At 40.8% G+C, this 21,783-nt stretch overlaps 1 protein-coding gene across 3 annotated transcripts in view; it reads left to right on the top strand.

The window, feature by feature from the left end:
* B3GLCT (beta 3-glucosyltransferase) overlaps positions 1-8,384 on the top strand; it is a 51,537-nt gene extending 43,153 nt beyond the window's left edge. The window contains exons 12-15 of one of the 3 annotated variants that reach the window (XM_069882962.1): positions 1,359-1,458; positions 2,432-2,551; positions 4,910-5,054; positions 6,741-8,384. In XM_069882962.1, the coding sequence (XP_069739063.1) occupies positions 1,359-1,458; positions 2,432-2,551; positions 4,910-5,054; positions 6,741-6,908 (533 nt within the window). In that variant the 3' untranslated portion in view covers positions 6,909-8,384. The remainder of the gene's footprint in view (positions 1-1,358; positions 1,459-2,431; positions 2,552-4,909; positions 5,055-6,740) is intronic. The other 2 variants (XM_069882970.1, XM_069882978.1) reach the window with 2 other exon arrangements.
* The last annotated feature ends 13,399 nt before the right edge of the window (positions 8,385-21,783 follow it).

The raw sequence follows: 21,783 nt of genomic DNA, 5'->3' as shown, positions 1-21,783 counted from the left end.
ACAGCCACTTGCTCACTCCCCCCAATAGGCTGAGAGAAAGGAATGGAAGAGTGAGAGAGAGAAAACTTGTGGGTTGAGATTAAGGTAGTTTAATAGATAAAGCAAAAGCTGCATACTCAAGCAGAGCAAAACAAGGAATTAATTCACTGCTTCCTATCAGCAGGCCATCTTCAGGAAAGCTGGGATCCATCATACATAGTGGTTACTGGGGAAGGCAAATGTCATCAATCTGAATGGCCTCAGTTCCTCCGTCTTCCCCTGGTTTTCAATGCTGAGCATGGCATCATGTGGTCTGGAATATCCCTTTGGTCAGCTGTCCCAGCTGTGTCCCCTCACAGCTTCTTGTTACCCCTAGGCCACTTGCTGGTGGGGGAGTGTGAGAAGCAGAAGAGGCATTGACTCTCTGTAAGCGCTGCTTGATGATAACCAAAACATCTCTCTGTTATCAGCACAAATCCAAAACAGCCCTGTAGGAGCTACTGTGAAGGAATAACTATTCCAGCTGAAAGAAGAACACTTAAACTGGGAGTTAAGGCATTTTCTCAAAAAAAAAAAAAAACAAAACTGGAAGTAGCTTCAAACATAGTATCCTATCCTTATTTTTTAATGTATGTTTAGTAACTGTAATAATGATAGCACTAATTGCTTTAGATAATCAACTGTAATCAAGATTAATAAAAGCTGTTTGCAATTATATTTTTCCAATATCTAAAGAAGATTCAGCAGAACTCAGAAACTTCTTGTTTCTCTTGTCCTGCTCATTCTGAACAAGGATGTTTCACTTCTCAGTTCCTAGTGAAGAGCATTTTAACTTTCAACTTTGTTATTGTCTTGTTCTAAATGTTAAGACCTTACCTTGGAGGAAGTCATCAGGATGTGAGTTTCTGGCTATGAGTACGGTAGATCAATGTAAATATTTACAGGCAAGCAGTGGACCTGCCTGATGCGTCATGAAATACTGTGAAGGTATCCTGATGTATTTTACAGAATATTTTTCTATCATTTTCTCCTCATTTTACAGTTCTGGAAGTTAAGAGTAGCAGTTTGCCAGATATTATCCAATAGCTTAACAGGATAGCTGGAATATAGCTTGTTTTTCAGGTTCCATCATTCAAAGGATTTCCATACATCAACATTCTTCAAAACCACGTTTCTACATAGAAAGCAGTAATTGGTTTGGAACAATTTGCACAAACACTATTCAACACAATGAAGGAACTTGCATCTTGAGTGTTTTAGCAGTAATTTCCAAAATAGTTTGCATAGTGTTATAAAGTATTTATTTAGTTCATGAATAAATGTTTATTTCAATTGAACTTTATTTAAATATACATATTCTGTTATTGTTCTTACTTTAGGTCACTGTGGCAAAACTTTTGCCATTTTGGAAAGGTTTTTGAATCAAAGCTCTCCCAGAACTCCTTGGTTAGTCATAGTGGATGATGACACGCTGATAAGGTATGCATTGCAATATGTCAGGAATTGCTGCTATTCATGTCAATAGGAGTTTTAGTGATATTAATTTCTTCTGTATTTAAGAGATACTGCTATGTAATTAACATAGATTTATATTCCTTCAAGGAAGAAAATTGTCCCTTTCCTTCAGCATTCCTTGCCTGATATTAAAAGAAATGTAATTTTGTCACTTCATAAAAACTGCACATACAGTGTCGTTAGGTAATCATATAATATCAATGTGATTAAAAATTATTACATATTGTGATTCTTCAGTGTAGGCGTATCTGAGCAGATTGCTTTTAGTCATTTGCTAATACACTTTCTAAGATGTATTCCTCACATAAATGTGCCAGAAGAAAGGTTCTGTAAGGTAAGGGTCAGTTGGCAAAGCCACCTAGAATGGGGTCCAGGGACTGCCTTTGTGAGAAAATTAGATCCCATTCACATGAAAACTGAAACTGCAGGATAAGCAAAATAAAACTCAGTGATCAACCAGCAGAATCACATGGTCATGAACATGAGAATAAGTGATTCAGGATAAAACTCTGCATTAAATGATGTGACAGAAGAATTTGGAAGAGGCTATAAGTGTAGATAGAGCACTATGCATATAACTAAATCCACCTTTTTGTTTTCAACTCCTAGGGAGAAAAGGTAACTTGCAAAGATCTTGTTTGAAAAACATAATTTGATGTTTTCTGTGAGATGAGACTAGTTTTGTTGAGTAAATTTGCTTGCTTCTTAAGAAAAATATTTTTAAGCTAATTGATTCGTCGTTTGACCAAATTCAGCTCATAATAAATAACTTGTCATAAATTTCTGTTTAAAAGTTTGTGTATTTTTTTTGTAGGATTTCTGGATTTCTCCTGTCATTTTTGTGCTGTTTACTAGAATGCCATTTAGGATAGCAATATCTGTTTCAAAATTAATGCCTACACAGATTCATTTTTTCTAATGGATTTTCATATTATAGTATCTTCAGGCTCCGAAAATTGCTCAGCTGCTATGACCCAAATGAACCAGTATTTCTTGGAGAGCGTTATGGATATGGCTTGGGAACAGGAGGATATAGTTACATCACTGGCGGCGGAGGGTAATTTATTTAAACTCCTACTGAGATCTGCATCAGTCCCTGCTTTGAATGCAAATTTTTTGAATTACAAAATAAATCAGTTGCAACAGAAACAGTGATGTTTCATTGTTAAAAATTAAATTACATTATTATATAAGGATGCTTAAAGACCCAGATTTCTTAACTAATAAGTGCTTCTCATTGGGAACAGATTTTTAGAGCAATACAGTTGATGCTGAGGACAGTGCATGTTTCAAGGGAGGTCATTTCAGGAGAGGCCACTGAGTGCCTTTTATCAGTTATCTTACTGCACGTTCTCCCGGTACACATCATAGAATCATAGAATAACCAGGTTGGAAGAGACCCACCGGATCATCGAGTCCAACCATAGTAGCCTTGTTTCATCTGATAGAATTCATTCTTTGTACTCAGACTGTCTTACAACGTGATCCGAAGTGTTGTAAACAGAGACAATGGGATCATGACTTTAAAAAGTATACTTGCTATCTGAACTGCTGTGGGGTTAGCAGGAGAGCTCAAAGCAGCACACTTAGGGATACAGTTTGCTGCAATGACAATATTCTTTCCTGTTTTCTTTCTTTGTCCAAGCAAAGAGATAAAATGATAGTGATTCTCCTGGTTTTGAACTTGATCTGATGATTTTTAGAGAGGAGGCTAAGGAAGGAGCTTGATGCTGTTGTCCTGGAAAATACTTTCTCATAGAATAGGTCATTGTGAGTTGATCTTCTCAAGGATGAGAGACAGGGATCCCTGTGATTGTAAAATCTGAACTTTCAAGTTGGCTTGTATTGCAATAAGAACGATCCTAAGACTGTGATCTATAGGTCTTGTTTGTCTAAAGCAAGTAATGTGGATGTCTAAATGTTCTTGGTGTTCTTCTCTGTGAAACGTAATAGCTTACTAGATTTTTATCCATCCATGAGTAAATAAAAATCAATTGATTGTCCTTATTGTTGTTTTGCATAGTTGCATAAAATCTTACTTAGGTAAGGTTTATGCTTGGATTAAGAAACAAAACTACTGGTGCTGCTGTCTTTGTTTGTCACCAGTCCTGTACTTCTATATCTTTTTATTGTTTGTCTCTTAGTTTCTATTCTGCCAACTAGATGTGGAAGTCTAGGGGTTATTTTCGTTCTCTGGGTTGAACATATTGAGGCACAGGTGATCCATCTTTCTCCCTACCCAAATTTTGGGAAGGTTCATTGTAAGTGAAGAATTCTATATAAGTGAAGGGAGACAGTCCAGATAATCAGCTAGCAAGTATATTCCCCAAATGTGTGCAGTTTACATCACATTATACCTTCTGTGTGACAACACATGCTGGTCAAAAATCCCAGCTTTTTTTCACTTTTGTAGCCCCCAAGGCTCTAGCTTGTTATTCCTTCTCTGTTCAGTCTGAGTACTGAGGTATGACTTCCTATTGTGGTCTCCATTGTTTTTTGTTTTTTTTCTTTTTATGGTACTTGGCAGTCTTCAAAGTTGCAATGGCAGTGATGGAGTCTTTTAGAGCTTTAAGCTGACAATATTCTCAGGTCAGTATTTTTGCCCTAGTGTTCATTACTTGTAGAAGGTTTGCCTTGTCTCAGTGTCAAGCAAAAGATTGTCGTATAGTGAATGCACTCATGAAGCCGTACAGCGATTTCAGAGTGAATCTTTTTAGTATAATTTGTAGCAGCTAAAGTACCTCCTATTCTGATCAGACTGGGTGGTGATGTAACCTAAGAAAAGGCATATGGAATACTAGTCAAGAATACATTCCCTTAGCTGTTGAATTTAAGTTGTCATCATGCTTCTCGTCTATTGAAGGCTTATTTTAGTGTTAATGTTCTTAACAGCTCCAGCTTTTGGTTGCTACTTACATGAGCAAGAAAAGATGAACAGAAGAGCCTTGCAATGGCTTTAAGGAACATTTTTCACTTATGGAGAGAATTCTATATAAATGAGAATTATAGGACTGACAGTTCAGGTTTAGAGTTCTTTTCATTTAACCGTTACGTGGTAACAAACTGGAGAATACACTTGAGTAACAGGAGAATATCCCTTTTAAAGTCTTAGCTGAGTTTAGGAGGAATTATCAGCTGCAGTGAAAAAATGGTGGCTAAGTAATTACTGGAATAACAACAATTGGCATAATTGATATAATTAATTTTTATTATATAAAGTAATTATCTTTCAGGAAATGCCGTTCGCACTGCTTCTCAGTACTGACTTCTCAACCTTTGAAATTTCAGATATGTTGTACAAGAGGGCTACGTTTTGTCTTGCAGTTTTATATCATTTAGCAGTGTTTATTAATGACAGTAATTTGCCTTCTCTAGTCGTTATCATCTTACATGTTCCATTTTCTTTTTTATTCAGGATGGTTTTCAGCAGAATAGCTGTTCAGAAACTACTTGCTAGTAAATGCCGGTGTTACAGCATGGATGCGCCTGATGATATGGTCCTTGGGATGTGTTTCAGTGGCTTAGGAATCCCTATAACACACAGCCCACTTTTCCATCAGGTCAGAGAGTTATTTTTACTCATATTTAAAATGTATTTCATTCTTTTAAGTATACACATAAAACAGGACTCATAAATATTGCAACCTCATAAATATTGCAAACTGAGTCAACGTGTAGTGATAACAAAGATGTGGCTTCTATATCTTACTTCTCTCCAGAACAAGATTGTTCAATCAAATAAGAATATTCTCAAAGCATGGTTAACTTGAATTCTTTAATAGTTTGTAAGATATTTCTGTTACCCTGTGTCTACGTTTTATAAAACATGCATTTTATAAAATGCAATCAAAGGTAGGAACTCTGAAAAACAAATAGAATTAGGAGCCATATGCTTTGAATACTTGTGAAATCTCCTCTGAGAAAAGAGAAAGAACCCACACCACATTACTTTTTTCTTAAAGTAATGGAGAGCTGACTGTGAAATTTTTCATTAAATTTGCCTTCTCTCCTTATCCATTTTTTCTGTTTATTCAGTGTTTACTATTCTGAAATATCTCATTAGTGAAGATAAAAAATCTAAAAGTGTTCCCAGAACAGTTGCTTGTTTGGTGGTTTCTGAAGAATGGTGTAAATATGATAAATTGCCCTGTGCTAGCACAAGGGAAAAAGACGTCAGAATACATAATTTTCTTGTGAGTATGTTCTCCAGTTTGGGAGAAGTGGGTTGGAATATATTTGAATCTTATTTCTGTCTTGCAGAACATTTAACAATCTGTCTGTAGTGTCACAGGAGAAAACACGATGCATTGAGTCCCAGAAAGATTTGCTGCCTCCTAAACCAAATAAGCACTTTACCTTCCTGTCATGGCATTAAAGAGAAGAAGCACTATTTTCCCCAAAAATATAATGAAAAATCATTTAGAAATCAGCATTTAAATCTGTGTAGTTCAATCAGTTCCTACGTTAGGCATCAAATGAGTGATTCAGGATGCAAATCACTCACTTTTTTCTTCTTTTTTACATCTAGAATAAAACAAATGTGTACCTTCCATGCATTTCTCTTTACAAAAACACTATTTACAGTGGCAGAATCTTGTTATTTTACCAAGCACTACTGCAGGTGGTTTTTTTTTACAGTGATGCACTTAGATGCCATTAAACTGTCAGAGGTAATAAAACATTCCTAGTGCATTAAGAAGTCAGCTGTATCATGTGGCTGTGTTGTAATTCTGTCTCTTTGGATATAACTTGATGCAGAATAACAATGCAGTTTTGCAGCACCACAATATTTCTTGGTAACCTCTCCCTATCATAAAGCTTCATATATTTTCGCTGCTTATGGTCTTATTAGGGTCCTGCAATCACACTGGCTGTGCTGGCAACTCTCATTAAGAGGAGGGGCAGGAGAATATTTCTGAAAATCGTTTTCTCATTATTGGATCCAAACTGTATATTTAAACAGATGTGATACCAACTACACTGTTGATTGCTTACGTTTCATGACCATTTCACCCTGAGAAACATTAATATCAATGTACTTTGTAACATAATGACTTACAGTGTGAGTTTAAAATCTAAATCTAGAATGATCTAGAAAAAAAAACCTTTATTATCATCTTGTATGTTTTTTCAGTGCCACATTGCTTTGTTGTGATACAGAGGCCATTGAATGGTGATACTTTCTTGTTGTGTAATAGTTCTTCATTCCTGAGTACTAGTGGTTTTGGTTTATTCTTCTATCCTAGGCACGGCCAATGGACTACCCCAAAGACTACCTTTCTCACCAGATTCCAATATCATTTCACAAGCACTGGAATATTGATCCAGTGAAGGTGTATTTCACGTGGCTGGCACCAAACACAGAAGAGTCACTTAACGGAAAGAAAGTTGGATATAGCAGGGAGGATTTATAAGCAGTAGAAGAATTTGTGTGGATTAATGTATTGTACATGAGAGAGTCACTGCTGTGATTTTTTGTGTTCCCACATTATTCATTGGTTCATGGCATGGAACACAGTATTTTTTTCCTTCTGGTTACATTCCTTCAGAGCAGTGGAAGAAGACACCTGGTTGACTTTGGATTTTTTGTTACATTTGATTTCTTTCTTAAATCTTTTGGGACTTAGTATGCCAATGAAGTTGACACATGTTAAAAATGCCTCATACAACTTTATCTGTGTTCTGGTTTGGACATGGAGTCAGACTGCATCAATTTACATTTCCTTCCTTTGCTCTCTTAAAATTTGAGTGATGTATTTGGGAGTCTAATACTGAACATGTGTTGAACGTCATCTTTCACTGACCTACAGAAAACAAATCTTTAAGCTGTTCTGGAACAGGCTCTCGAGGAATCAAGAGAGGAGACATGACTTCTTCTGACAGAAGTCAGATTGTGTGAAGGCTGTGTTCCTTTATGCTTATTTCAAATAGAAATATTATTGTTTCCGGGGATAGATGAGCCAAGCGTGAACCACTGTTTTATCTTTAAGTTTGTTGGCATTTGTGAGGAATGCCATGTTCAAAACCGAATAAAAAGAATATGGACAGGGATTTCTGACGTGGCCACGGGAGGTCACTGTGGCTCCTTCAGAAACCGAAGTCACTGTGTCTCTATTTGGCGAGTATAAATGTGACTCTTAAAAGTTTTATTCAGAACTAACACTTCAGTGCTTCTGATGTGTACGCTTCAATAGTATATGGATGCCAGCTTTAAAACTTTTGTAGTATTCCTAATTTATTCCATCAAGATAAGTAACTTTTTGCATACCACATGTAAAGAGTGATTCGTATTTAAAATGTTCTTGTTTATCTTTTTTTTAGTAATTCAGTTTTTGTAAAAATGGTTGTACAAAAACTGGCTTTAGTGTGTTCTGAACTAATTTTTATACTGTAAAACACTTCATTTTATGATGACAGTATATGGCACTTGTATGCTGTTATTTAACCTTGCTTGGTGTATTGTAACCAAATACAGGGTCTTAAAGCCATACTGCTGAATTAATTTGTGTTTTCTTTTGTTTTAGTAGGTTAAAAACTGGCTCCACTCCAAAGTAATGCAATACTTGCTCTTAAGTCGAAGTAGGGGAGCCAGTGTTTCCTGTTTCAGTAATTACTGAAGTTGTATAAATGTTTGTTTGTGAATGTAGTTTGTGGAATTTTAAGCATTTGGATAGCAAGCACATATTCATAAGAGATTCAAATTCTGATTAAATAGGGAGCAATCCATGTTATGTATTTTTTGCTTTTTTTCTTTCCACTATCAGTGCCTTAAACAGTAGACGTTATACTGATACCAGTACATGTTCTCTGGTACCATGAGTGATTTGTTAGTCATGTTTACTGTTTAGAACTGTGAGAGCTGAAAGCTGAATAAAAGCATTCTTCTTTAACCTTTTGTGCCTTCTTCCTCTTTGCAAACCGATTACAGGATTCATTAAGCACTCATGTCATAATTCAATCACTTGAATACTATGCTGTGGTCAATTCTACTAAAAGGCAGTTTAAACATTTTTTTTTTCTCTCTATGTTCTTTCCTGACATGCTTTTCCAGACTGGGTTCATTTACAAGTCTCTAGGTTTGTGCAAATGAAAAATGCTTTTGCAATGGGCACTTCATGTGATTGGGAGTCTTGATTACAAAATATGTATCATTGTGAAGTTTTCCAAGGGTCTTGCAACATAGTCCAATGACTTCCACCTTTGAAGCTGTAGCTTTTCACATCTCAGGCCCTGTGGAGACAGAATAGTTCAGGCAAAGATGCCTGGCTTTGGGTCTACACTGTGTTGCATGTGTAGGCTTCTGTCTTATTTAGAGACTGAGAGCCATCAACTTATTCATTGTTTGCTTACTCAGACTTACACTTCTGGCAATAGGTGCTGTATGAAATTCTGTCTTTTCTCTTGCCATTTGCTCTGGGGGTTACTGCATGGATTCTAGAGGTATTAGTAAGCATTAGACTTCTGATTCCTGTCTTCGTAGTTTTGAAAGTAATGAAGCAGTAATTTGCTTAAATATTCTGTTCCCAGAACTCTGACTTTCAAGACACAACTAATGATATGCAGCCCTAGCAGCAGCGTGACAAAAGTGACCTTTATTCCATGAACTAGCTAAATAAATAAAAATTTAAAGCAATTATTTGTGAGTCTGAAGAGCTAAGAGTGTAGTTCTTACACAGAACAACTCCAAAGAAGTAAAAAGCATTAGGTTAATATTTTGCAGTATTCATTTACAAAAAAAAAAATAATCTGAGTATAAGCAGTTTGTTAGTTGTCATAATAAAAAGCCAATATGCTGAAATAAGAAGCTGACACTGCCCATAGCCAATGTTACAGGTCAAGTTCTCAGCCATCCTTGCCATTTACTCCTGAAATTCCTTTGGAAATGAAGTAGTTGTGGATCACGGTCCAAGACAAAAGGGAATGGGCCATGTGAGCTTTGGATGATGCATTGTGCATTTCTTTGGATTTTAATTGGGAAAGCCTCCAGATGAAGGCCTAGTCAGTCTGTTTATACTGAAGCCCGTTAAGGTCATCATAGCAGGAATTCTTGTGTTAGCCCTAGTTCTACAGGCCAGGCAAGCCCTGTACCCCATCTTCACAGGGGTGCTGGGCCATAGCGTTTGGTGCCGGCTCCCCAAAAACCTGGGTGAATGGCAAGAATACAGCACGTATCCCTAAGGAAGGAGGGAAACATGACTGAAGACCTAGTGAGTTCCTTGATTGGCTTGAGGAGAGCTCTCACTGGTCCTGTGTCAAGGAAGTTGCCTGCTCCCTAGCTAACAAGGTAGCAGAAGTGATACAGAATGCAACACTAAGTATGTGTGGGAAATAACAGCTCGTGTCAGGTCAAGCCCAGTTAGTTCAGGAAGAGGCATTAGTAGCTCTGTGCTTATTAAGGACTGTCGATCATGAGTGCTGGTGGGTGATGCTGGCCAATTCACCAGCCATTCTTTCCAAAGACTTAGCACAGCTACCCATCTCACTAACGTTTGCAAGCTCCCTTCCACTTGTGTTTTTGAAACAAGTCTGGCTTTGTTCATCAGGGATATTTCCTCCACACAGAGCAGATCAGGAGCTCTGATGGGCATGGGGCTTCAATTCAGCCTACGCTGCAGTCTCACGGCCTCATTCTGCCCCCTTGGTGTAGATCTGCTGAGAATTTCTCTGTCTATTTCTCATTTTGACAAACCGAGTTAATAATTTATTTTTCCTGTTACAGTTTGTTGAGACTAGAATTTCCCTGTTGATGCATTGTATGTTAACCAAAATGCTTCTGATCTTGCATATGCTAGTTCTGGAGTTACTGTGTGGAAACACAGCCTTGAGCCAGTACAGTGCCACCATCATCCAAACTCTGTTTGGACTCGCAGCTTGAAAGCTGGAATTCTAAGCAGGGAATTTTCTTAGTCTTGTCTATAATTTTCACTTGCATGTGGCAGAAATGCTAGCTTTGCACATCCTGCAAAGTCTCTTTAGCGCTGGAGTTGCACACAGATCCATGCCACTTCTCCTGGCTAGAGAATAAGAAGACAGGCTGAAATACTTGCTCTAAGTGAGTATTTCATCGACTCCAGTCGGTATTAATCAAACTCAGTCACTGAGAGGTTTGTACAGCCAGTGCTGCACAAGCTGCTTCTAGGTGAGCAGATCTCTTACTTTGTTCCCCTCGGGGAGTGCCTGTCAGAGCTGTTTCTCAGTTATAGAACAGCCCAGGCACCTCTGGAGGTCACCTGCTCCAACCATTCTGATCAAGGAAGGTCACCTAGAGCTGGCTGCCCAGGACCATGTCCAGACAACTTCTGAATACCTTCAAGGATGGAGACCCACCGCCTTCCTGAGCAACCTGTGCCACTGTTTGGTAAGTCTAGTGGGATAAAAGGGTTTTGTTATGTTTAATTGGACCTTCCTGGGTTTTGGTTTGTGCCCGTTGCCTCTTGTCCTGTCACTGGGCACCACTGAGAAGACTTTGCCTCATCCACACCCTCCCATCAGAAACTTACTGAGAAGATCCTTACTGAGCCTCTGCCTCTGAGAATTCTCTGAAGCTAACAGGGTGGATTTTACTTACTTGACAGGTTCTCTTTAACCTAGCAAGGTGACTCCAGGCACTTTCCTCCAGAGCGTGCTTAAAGGTTTTTGATAACTCAGAGGCAGGCATTTACCACATGGTGAGAAGGTGCTGGGATTAATCAGCACCAGTGGAAAAATGTCAGAGATTCAAATGTAATACTTGCACTAAATGTTATGGCTTTTGAAAGTTTTTGTCAGTGGCAGCACAAAACCTCTGTGAGTCCCTGGGCCCTACCCAGTTGTGCAGAGCGAGTCCCCAAACCCAGAGCCTCATATCTCTTCCCTGTGAGGCTGATACCAGCAGAGCTGCAGAGCCGCAGGAGCTTCTCAGTGCCCTGCATTCCCACACATGGCACCTTTCTGCAGGACAGGTTGTCCACAGCTTGTGACCCTGCGGGAAGCTGCTTAGGCTGTCATAGAATCATAGAATCACCAGGTTGGAAAGGACCCATCAGATCATCGAGTCCAACCATTCCTATCAAGCACTAAACCATGCCCCTCAGTGCCTCATCCACCTGTCCCTTAAACACCTCGAGGGAAGGTGACTCAACCACCTCCCTGGGCAGCCTGTGCCAGTGCCCAATGACCCTTTCCATGAAAAATTTTTTACTAATGTCCAGCCTGGACCTCCCCTGGTGGAGGTGTCTGCATCACTTACATCGCTGCTCAGCCCCTCTCTCCTATTACCTCACTTTCCTGCTTGGCTTTTCCCCCAGTCGTAGTGTCCCACTCGTAGCTCTAGAGGTGTGCACGTCAGTCCCCCAGTGCCAGCCGTGAGTTACGCTGTGCATTCCTCCTGCTGCCCTCGTCAGGCTGGAAATTAATTGGCCAATTACTGCTGTGATCTTCAGGTTTTAAATCTTTCGCTTGTGAAGGAGAGCCTGTTTTCAATTAACACTTTGCCCCCTTGCAGGTCTCATTACCTAGCACAAGGGTTTTATTGCAGCCTTCCTCTACCTTGTTTGGACAGTGGAGGTGATTGTGGTGGAGGTGCTGAGAAGGGATCAGTGGTTTCCTCCAACTCCTGGCTTGCTCTGTGACATTTTGGTGTGGAAGAGCCCTCGTTGCACCAGCACACAGTGAGTTTGTTCATAGCAACATGTGCTTCGTTGTGTTGGTTATTTGCTGGTAAGACTGAAGCTTCTCCATACCACAGCCAGCACAAAGAATGGAAGAAAAATGTTTGCTGCTGAAGCTGTGAGGAGGTTTCAAAGCATCTGAGGGATTACTGCAGGCAGAACTCCCTTAATGTTCACAAGAGATTGCTTCCAGAGTAAAATAAACACCATCTTTTTCTAGTGATTGCCCAAATAGGACTGAAGAACCAGTTTATACCTTCAAAGCACTTAAGGAGCAGACTGTTAGCTCAATGGCAGCCCCACTGCTAACTGCAGAGCACACCAAGACCTGCAAGCAAGTTCTGAGTTGTTGCCCTCTGGCAAGGAGCCGCTCACTGGGTGGTGCTGGCTTCCCATGGCTCTGTGTCAGCCTTGAGAGAAATTACTGCTTGCTGCTTGCAAGGGAGAGGCATTTGCAGGCCAAGCTGATCAGAGCAAAGTTTTACACTGGAACCCTTGAAGAGGCAATATAACCATATTTTTCAGCCAGCTCTCAGGGATCTGACCTATGGGTAATAGCTTGGAGAAGATAGTCTTAAGCTATTTAAACTTGTGAGATACAAGTAGTATTTTCTTTAGTGTCTCTGACCCTCAAGAAAAGTGTCTTCTTATCCACTAAGTCCTCCTGAATAGTGAAAAATTAGTTATTAACTGCAGATTTCCAGATAACAATGATATATTCTCCTCTCCCATCTGCAGGTAATTAATCTCCCAAGTCTCAGTAGCAATAGTGTGGGGGGGTGCTCATAGAGAATTTATAGATCCATGTACTTCAGATTACACATGTGCATTTATAAGACCTGTTCCAAAGACCCAGAATTCTGTCAAAGCTCAGTGTTAATAACTTTGAGGAACTGATTTTACGTGGTCAGCACCATTAGAAACCTGTAGTTGTGTCTCACTGTGGCTGGACAGGGACATAGTGGTACAATACACAGGCACATACAGTTTTCTACTGTCTTGTGTAATTTTCTCAGGTGTTCCTACTGCTTTGTTGGCCAAATCCCTTTCTGAAGTGCCTTCTTCACCTCTGCTGAAACACCCCAAAGAGACCCAAGCATTATTCAAGGCTTTAGACTCCACAACTGCAACTATTTCTGCCTGAACTATTCAGATACTGAAGTGCCTGTTAGTGAGAACAGCCAGAACATCCTCAGTTGTGATAGTCTGGCCATGTTAAAACTTTCAACCCTCCACTGGGGCTTATAGGCAAAATGTTTCTGCACTTACTAGTAGTGATAGGATGTGTTCTTCTCACCTGGAACACAAAGTTTTTCATTACTAGAGTACGTGATGGTGAAAACATTTCCTACAAGATTTGAAGTATCTGAGAGGGAGCCTTAACACGTGTCTCTAAGCTTTAAGCAGAAATCCTCCTGCTACCTGGAGCCACTGGACTACATGGAGCAGCAGTGGTGGACAGGTTGTGGTTGAGGCCGTATCACTGTGGACACAGATCATCTCTCTGCAGCAGAGGGTCATTTACATCCCCTCACAGTAACTGAGAGACCAAAGTAAGGAAATAAGTGTGGTGTTCGCTAGTGGATATTGGGCTTTTATATCTCGGGTGTTGTGAGTAATGTTGCAAGACTATCTTAATACTGCCTTTTTAGAATTTATTTTTAAATGCACTCTTTGTAATCTATCTCATGGAACAGCTGCTGTGCAAACAGAAATAGACCACATCAGATAAACACAAATCACGTTTGAGTTCACTGAGTAGTCTCCTTCAGGGTACAATTAATTATTTGAGAAGTACACACCCAAACATTGCTTAAGATCTCCTTTCCTACTGAAAATATCAAATAAATTAAAAAATGTATTAAGGAGGAGACAAATAGCTTCAAATACTTTTGTAAACCTCTAATTATTTTCAAGATAGGCAGGGTAAAACATCCATGAGTAACTCGGCATACTGCTATGAGCTATGTGCTCACAGGCATGTAGAGCTCACCAGACAAGATCAAACCATAATCCCTGAATCCTTTATTATTCAATACTGTATGGCTGCCCTCACAGCAATGAGTGAACTCATGTTGTTGACTTCTCTGGGAGCAGAACCAGCCCTGAAATTACCAAAAATCATAGTGAGACATCTTCACTCCCTGCTACACCCTGCCTGCAGCCCCTTTCTAGAGCAAGTCTCGTGCCTCTGACTTCTCCACATCACCTCCGTTTCCAAGCAGCAACATCCTTCCCAGGCAGCACGAGTCCGCAGGTGATCAAAAACTGTGGTCTGATTTTAAACATAATCAGTGTAAATCATTTGCTAGAAGAGGTTATTGGATAGCAGATTATGACAGTTTGTTTTACTTAGCAGCAGGAAGCAGGAATTTTAAACAATAAGCTATTGAACAACAAACATTATCATCCTGCTGGGGCAGTGTCTCAAGTCATTTTTTGTATGATTAAGGGAGGTAAAAAAGGAGATATACTTGCAGGCTAAAGAAGGTAATGATTTTTTTATTTCTGTAATTATTTGTCAAGGGATGTAGATTAGCCTTGTCAGACGGGCACAGGGAAATGCTCTGTAAAAACAAGAGGTGGATTAACCTGGTGGGGCGTCTTCACATGCATACAGCAAAGCTCTACACATTTCATCAGTCCTGCAGGGATAATTGTGAGTCTAGTGGCTCCTCCAGAACCCCTTTAAACCTTCACACCACTTGGCTCTCAGAACTGGCGTTGCTTAACAAATCCCATGGCATATAAGACTCCCAGAAACTCTTTTTCAAGCAGTCTTAAATCTGACTTCCCTGCTCTTCTGTATTTCTTCCTTTCTTTCTCTGTGCTTTTCTTCCCCCACAGCTTGTTTTTTTGCCTAATGAATCTAGAACTCAAACAGAGATTCAGCAGGGATGCTGAGGGGACCTCATTCATCTCCCATCCCCACTAGGCTGGTCTGCCCTTGACATGAGCACAGGCATCTTCTTTAACTCAAGGCTACTTGTGAAGCAGAAAAATGCTCAGAGCAGCTTGGATTTATTCTCCTGCTCCTCCTCTTTTACTTTTTTTTTTTTGCCAGACTTTTTTTTATGCACTCACATAACTGCACATTTTTACTACGTTTTGCTCCCACAGAGAAGACAGTTGTGCCATCGGCTGATAGGAATGATGCAAAGAAGCATCCCAGGTCAGCTGAGTGTCAGCATTTCCACCAGTCCCTGCTGCGGGTAATAATAATAAAAAAACCCAAAGCAAATCGGGCTGGCTTGCTCTCTGCTGTGCCAAAGAATCTCCAGCTAAGTGCACCAAGTGGCTGTCTGAATTCAGCAGCGCCAAGAGGGCTGGACAAGCCCATGGTCATTCTGCTCAGCGTCGAGCCTGTACCAGCCTGGCTTTGCCTGGTGCCCACGGCAGCAGCTTTGGGGCCCAGCAGTGACAAAGCTGGGTTTCATCTACCTTTTCCTTCACCCCCTAAACTTCCCTGCATGGGCAGAACAGCCACTGAGAGCCTCTTCCTGCAGCTGCCACAGCACAGCCTAGGCAGAGGTGATCTCTGTATCTCATCGGGGCAGCTGGTACCCGTGTGCAGCGAGAGCTCTATATGCCCATATAGCATTCAACTGCAGGATCCCTGTAATCCTCATTACCCCACAGAGCTGGGCCTGGGAGAATATTCAGTTTTCACCCAGTCCCTGCCTTGTGCTCACAGTGAGAGCACTGCCCGTGGTGTCTTTGGTATGTGCCTTTGATTGCCGTTCACTGCCAAGTATTTCATACCTCCCTTTTGACTCTCCCCTTTTGCTGCACACTCCAAGAAGCTCTGGGAGGAGGTCAGGCAGCCTTTATTAGCTGACTTTTTACTTAATCATGTAATTTCTAAAAATACTATCCAGCATTATGGTTTACATGCTGATCTCAGCTGCATTGGTTAAACCCCCATGGTGTTCAGTAGGGGTCACACAAGTTAGAAAAGAACTGGAGGTGGCTCTTAACGTGTCAGTGAGCTCTTAGAGGACTTGGCAATTTTTCCTGCATATACATGTTGTTCAAGGGTATTTCATCTCCTCCTTCCAAAAAGCTGCTCTGTGCTACAGACCCAGGAAAGGTGATGAAACTCTACAGAAACTGAGAGAAAGTGAAGCAACCCCACCGTGGATTAGTATGGTGTACATGACGTCTGTGTGGAGCCTTTATGGTACCTCTAGAAAGGTCACCTCCCTTTGCTGGCTCCTGGGACATTCCTCCATCAAAAGCAGCATCAGTGGGTTACCTGAAGATGGCTCAGCAGCCATCTACTAGCAAGACAACAGGTGTAGGGCACATACTGTTTGAGGAGGGCAGAACAGGACATGGAAAAATAAGTTCTGGGGTTTTGCAGACCCGTGTGTGACCTCAGGCAAGGTGCTCTGTACCTGTGGATATGCAATAGCTTCATGTGTCAACTGGTACCATGGTTGCATGGTTATATAGGAAAGTCTATGGAAATTAGTAGATTGCAACATGTTTGAAAATAGAAAGATATTGAAGTGCTGGAGTGTGTCCAGAGAAGGGCAATGGAGCTGGTGAAGGAGCTGAAGAAGAAGTCTTATGAGGAGCCGTTAAGGGAACTTGGGTTGTTTAGTCTGGAGAAAAGAAGGCTCAAGGAAGACCTCTACCACTACTTGAAAAGAGGTTGTAGTGAAGCAGCTGTTTGTTTCTTCTCCCAAGTAACAAGTGATAGAACAAGAGAAAATGGCCTCACATTGCACCAGGGAAGGCTTAAACTAGACAATAGGAAATATTACTTCACAGAAAGGGTTGTTGAACATTGGAACAGGCTGCCCAGGGACGTGGTTGAGTCACCATCCTTGGAGTTATTTAAAAGATGTGTAGCTGTGGTGCCTAGGGACAGGGTTTAGTAGTGGAGTTGTCAGTGTTAGATTTATGGTTGGACTCAATGATTTTAAAGCTCTTTTCCAACCTTAACGTTTCTGTGATTCTGTGAAAGTAAATTTTATTTCCAGTCGTGTTATACTTGCTAGGTGAGTCTTCAGTACTTGTTTCATACACATATATGTTTGTATACATATAAATGAGCAGGGTAATTGTGCAACTCCAGCAAGAAATATTTTCAATAAGGCTTCTTTTATAAAATCCACAGAGAGGCACTTTGCATCACACATTCGTTTTGGCTGACAAACATATTTTAAATAATGCTCCCTACGTCAGCTCTGCCAGCTTTCCTTTGCTAATAAATTTGAGGTTTGGGAATCGAGACAAACAGAAAGCACATAAATGAAAACCTACATGATATAAACAGTGTCATCCATCAAGTCATAAAACTTACTATATTGAAACCCACTAGACGTAATTCTAGCTATACCTGGAAAAGAAAATATTAAAATATTTCCAAAGGCTAAAAAAAGACAGATATTTCTCTTGATTCAAAGTCAAGATTCAAAGCTGAGGTAAATTCTTAGAATCATGAATTTTGATGGAAGGGACCTTTAAGGTCATCCAGTTCCAACCCCCCTGCCATGGGCAAGGACACCTCCCACCAGACCAGGCTGCTCAAGGCCCCATCCAGCCTGCCCTTGAACACCTCCAGGGATGGGGCAGCTGCAGCTTCTCTGGGCAACCTGTGTCAGTGTCTCACCGCTGTCACGGTGAAGAAATTCTCCCTTACGTCTAGTCTAAATCTGCCCTTCTCCAGTTTATACCTATTGCCCCTTGTCCAGTTACTACAAGCCTTTTCACAAAGTCCCTCCCCAGCTCCCTCCCTTTGCTTTCAAAGAAAAAATGAAGATGGATCAAAGATGCAACATCAGCTGGGTGGAAGGCAGGGCTGTCTGACAGTCTTATCGCACATGATTAATTTAAGGTTGTTTGCCACGGCTAATATTATAGTTGCTCCATGGTCAATGGCAAACTAAAAGCAGATTGAGAGCCTGATTTTGCTTGGAGGAGGTGGTATATAGAGTCCCACTGCAAATGTAATAAGCTGAAATCCATCCCTGCGGCTCGTATTTGGATGAAAGAGAGTGCTACTGTTTGTTCAGTTTGTCTCTTAAAGGCTGTGCAAACTTATCTTTTGCCCAAATGGAAATTTCTGTGAATGTCATATTTGAATAACCACCATCCTCCCTTAGAGACAGAACAGGAAAGAGCACAGGACCAGAGCCCCTTGAGGAAGCCCTCTTGAATCCTCCTCTGTGCCTGTGGGTACTTCTGCAAGCTGGATTTATTTAAACTCCTTGCAGTTATTTTGAAATGACCCTTTTATCAAGTAATGGAGAGCAGAATATGTATGACCTGCTGGGTATAGAGTCCTTTTTCTCTCTGAATGCTTTTCAAGCACTGGAGTGTTTTATGTGGTCCCTCTTATGTTATGCAGTCTGTGATAAGCTTTCGTGGGAATGAAGTGGATCTCAAAACAGTTCCTCAGTTTTTCTGCTTTTATCAATAAATCTGAACAAAAGAGGAAGAGATTTTTGCTGAAATTCTATTGTCAGAAAGATTTTCCTACCATATTTGTAAATCTAAGCTGGTAAATCTATGAAGATCTATTAAAAAATTAAACTCCTGGTTATACTTTTTTTTAATTCAGAATTAGAGTTGACAAGAAAACTTTAATTAGAAAGACATTTAAGGGAAAAATAAGTTTTTGACAAAACAGTGTTTTCCTGGGAATTTTTTTTTTTTTTGCATAGGTTTGAACTAATTCACAGTGTTCTATGAACTGTCATGAATTCTCTTGAGATTGCAGGGTTAAATGAGTCCTGGCTCATTTTCCCTTTTTCTCAGGGTTCAGGGTCTCTAGAAACTGGTGTGTCCCATCAGACAACACATGCTTCTTTCTGAGTGTGCTATGTAGTGTGCCACGGAGGTTACATCACCCTGAATTTGTTCCAGACTCTTCATCATGGAAGTCAGTCGAGTAATCATCAAGCCTGAACTGAAATTCCCATGAAGCAGTGGAAAACAGCAAATAAATTTGGTGCTATGATCAATTCAAAGTGTTAAAACAAAGCACCCTGAGTCTGCAAATGCCAAGGTGATTTATTCAGGTCTCTCTCAAAATGATACATCTCAAATTTTGCCCTAGTAGGGAATGAAAAACAAGGGTTTAAGGCCACCACGTGCTGTAGTCTCGATCTTCTGGGCTTGGCTCTGTTCAGCTGAATAGTGTGTAGCGGAGCACGGCTGCAACATAATCCCTCACCTTTGCAGTGCATAATGGAGCAAGTCCAATTCTCTAACGGTCACTGAGCTTTCCTCAGGGCTCACTTATCAAAGAATATGTAACTTCCGATGTTTCATAGTCAGAAGTGTGCTAACAATGCCCTGTGTCTGGCAGGGTGATAAATGTCTATCCCCAGGGACACGGGTTCTCTGCTTTAGCTTTCACAATGGTCATGCAAGAAACAGTCTCTCCCAAGATTCCTAGAGGACCTAACCTTTCACCTGCTGACTTGAGTGACTGTTTTGCCTCAGTGTGCATCCAGAAAATGCAATAGAAATAGCTACTGGTTTTCAGTGAGCAGTTGCCCAAATTCCAGTGCCTTGGATGTGCAAAACTGAACAGATCTGAGCATTTGCTTTTTCAAACCAGTACCCAAAAAAGCTTCCTTCTGGAGTTTCATCAGGAAAGTGTAAGTGATACTTCTAGAGCTTTGCTTAGTGCTTTTCTGCAATTTTCAGTCTCTTGGTGGTGTGTCTGCTGTGTATTTTGCCTTGATATGCCACTGACAGCCACTCAGCTCATTGTCTGTGCGTTGTCGTTACATCCATGGTGGGAAACCCTGTGACTAAATGAATCTATATCACATACGGCCTAATTCTAGGGAGGTAAACTTAATTAGTACAAGCCATCGCTGATACTATGTTTGTCCATTGTTAGGCAAAACGTATCCAAAATTGTCATTGTCTGTTGACTGGGATTCAGTGCATGTGTTAATGGTTTTCTCCAGCACCAGGAAAATTGATCTGATCCAACCAATACAAGACAATTTGGCTCTCAGTGGCAAAACTTCCCTGAGCTGGACCAAACAGATGGAACTAAGAGGGAAAACTGAGTTTTGGACTGCAAAATGTTAAAGCCATTGACCCACGTCAGCATGATGCTTAGCTACGCTTAGTCCCATTAGACTAATGAGGTCTTAGGATTACATCTGCATAGATCTTTTGCTTATGATTTGTGGCTCTGTTATTTTTTGCACACAGTCATTAACAGCAACAGCTGCTTTTAAATAATGCATGTTTGCTTGCGCCTTTTATGGGTTTCTTTTGAAGATGTAGCTCTATCTTAAAGCATTTAGTAGATGTATGCAGAACAGAGCTTGACTCTCTTTCCCTCTAAGAAAAATCAAGGAAAAGGTGCTGAAGTAATTTGAGACCTGCAAAGCCAGATGAGGACAGCAGGGGAACACCACGCAGAGAAGATCCTGATGCAGAAGGTGTGCTGTCCTTCATGCAAATCAGAGCAATATTGAACACTGTCCTCAGCTTGCTTTCCTGTATCAGTGCCATTGGCATGCATAGGATTTCAGAAGGACGAGGTGGGGAGAACTTTCTGAAAAATCTTGTCTTGGAAACATTGTCTAAAAGAAGTGTGTTAGCTTCATATTATTATAATTATAACATAATAACTTCTTGTGTCGACTTCATATTATTATAATATCATCGCTTTATGTTATAAAGGAATTAATCAATAGGATTCACTAAACTCTAACATACTCACTTTAGGATCTTTTAATTTACTTATTGTGTTATTTGGTCTGAATCCTGGGGTGCTCCTTGGCACATGCATGAAACAACTGGTTACTCTAAGAGAAGGAGATGCCAGTCCTGTTTCTGCCTCAATGCTAGGTGAAAGTTCAGGGTAACCCATCCTAGACCCGGTTTCTTCGTGGTGTATCGTGAAGGATCTCTATGGAATCGGAGGTGGCCTTCCGAGCAGAGAGATCAGAGTCAGGAGGCCAGTGGGAGGGAGGAAGTTTGTCTTTAGTCCCTGCTGTCCCAGACTGGCACAGTTTGGCTTTGTGCCTTGGCCGCCCTGGAGATGCAAACAGCAGACACAGCTTACCAAGAGCCGTAAGAAGCACTGTCCCTCCAAAGCCCTCAGCAAAGCAGATGGTTCTGATAGGGCAGGCTATCAAGAAAGTGGAAGGGAGTCCTTCAGCAGTGGGCACATCAGTGTGCAAGGTTAGCACTGACCACTGCATGCACCCTCTCTTGGGGGGAATGCACCCTGGGACCAGGGTTTCTTGCCACATGTGAAGCTTGGAAAAGGTCAGGTGTTACTCTCAAAGACGCCTCCAAACCCACGAGTACAAGGCTGTTGGTCCACGTGGGCAGCAAAGGTCAATACAGCACAACAAAGCCAGGGTACGCGGGCTACGCACCCGGAGGTGATCAGCACAGAAATCAGATACAACAGTCATATTTGAGAAGGGGAAGATCACCACTGCACTTTCCTGTTGCAAACTGAAACCTGGTTTGGAAAGGATCCTACCTGGTGTTCATACATTGACTGACTTCAGCACCCAGCTGTGGTATCTCTGTATGCACCGTTATCCATACTCCTTTGCCAGGGAAGCAGAAAAATATGTGGAGTAAAATCTATTAAAAGAGTCCCACAGGAGTTCAGGACCAGGAGCTAGTACCAGGTTCAAAT

This window comes from Phaenicophaeus curvirostris, chromosome 1 (genome assembly GCF_032191515.1).
Source record: "Phaenicophaeus curvirostris isolate KB17595 chromosome 1, BPBGC_Pcur_1.0, whole genome shotgun sequence".
Classification (NCBI taxonomy): domain Eukaryota; kingdom Metazoa; phylum Chordata; class Aves; order Cuculiformes; family Cuculidae; genus Phaenicophaeus; species Phaenicophaeus curvirostris.
This window is presented reverse-complemented; position numbering and strand designations above follow the sequence as displayed.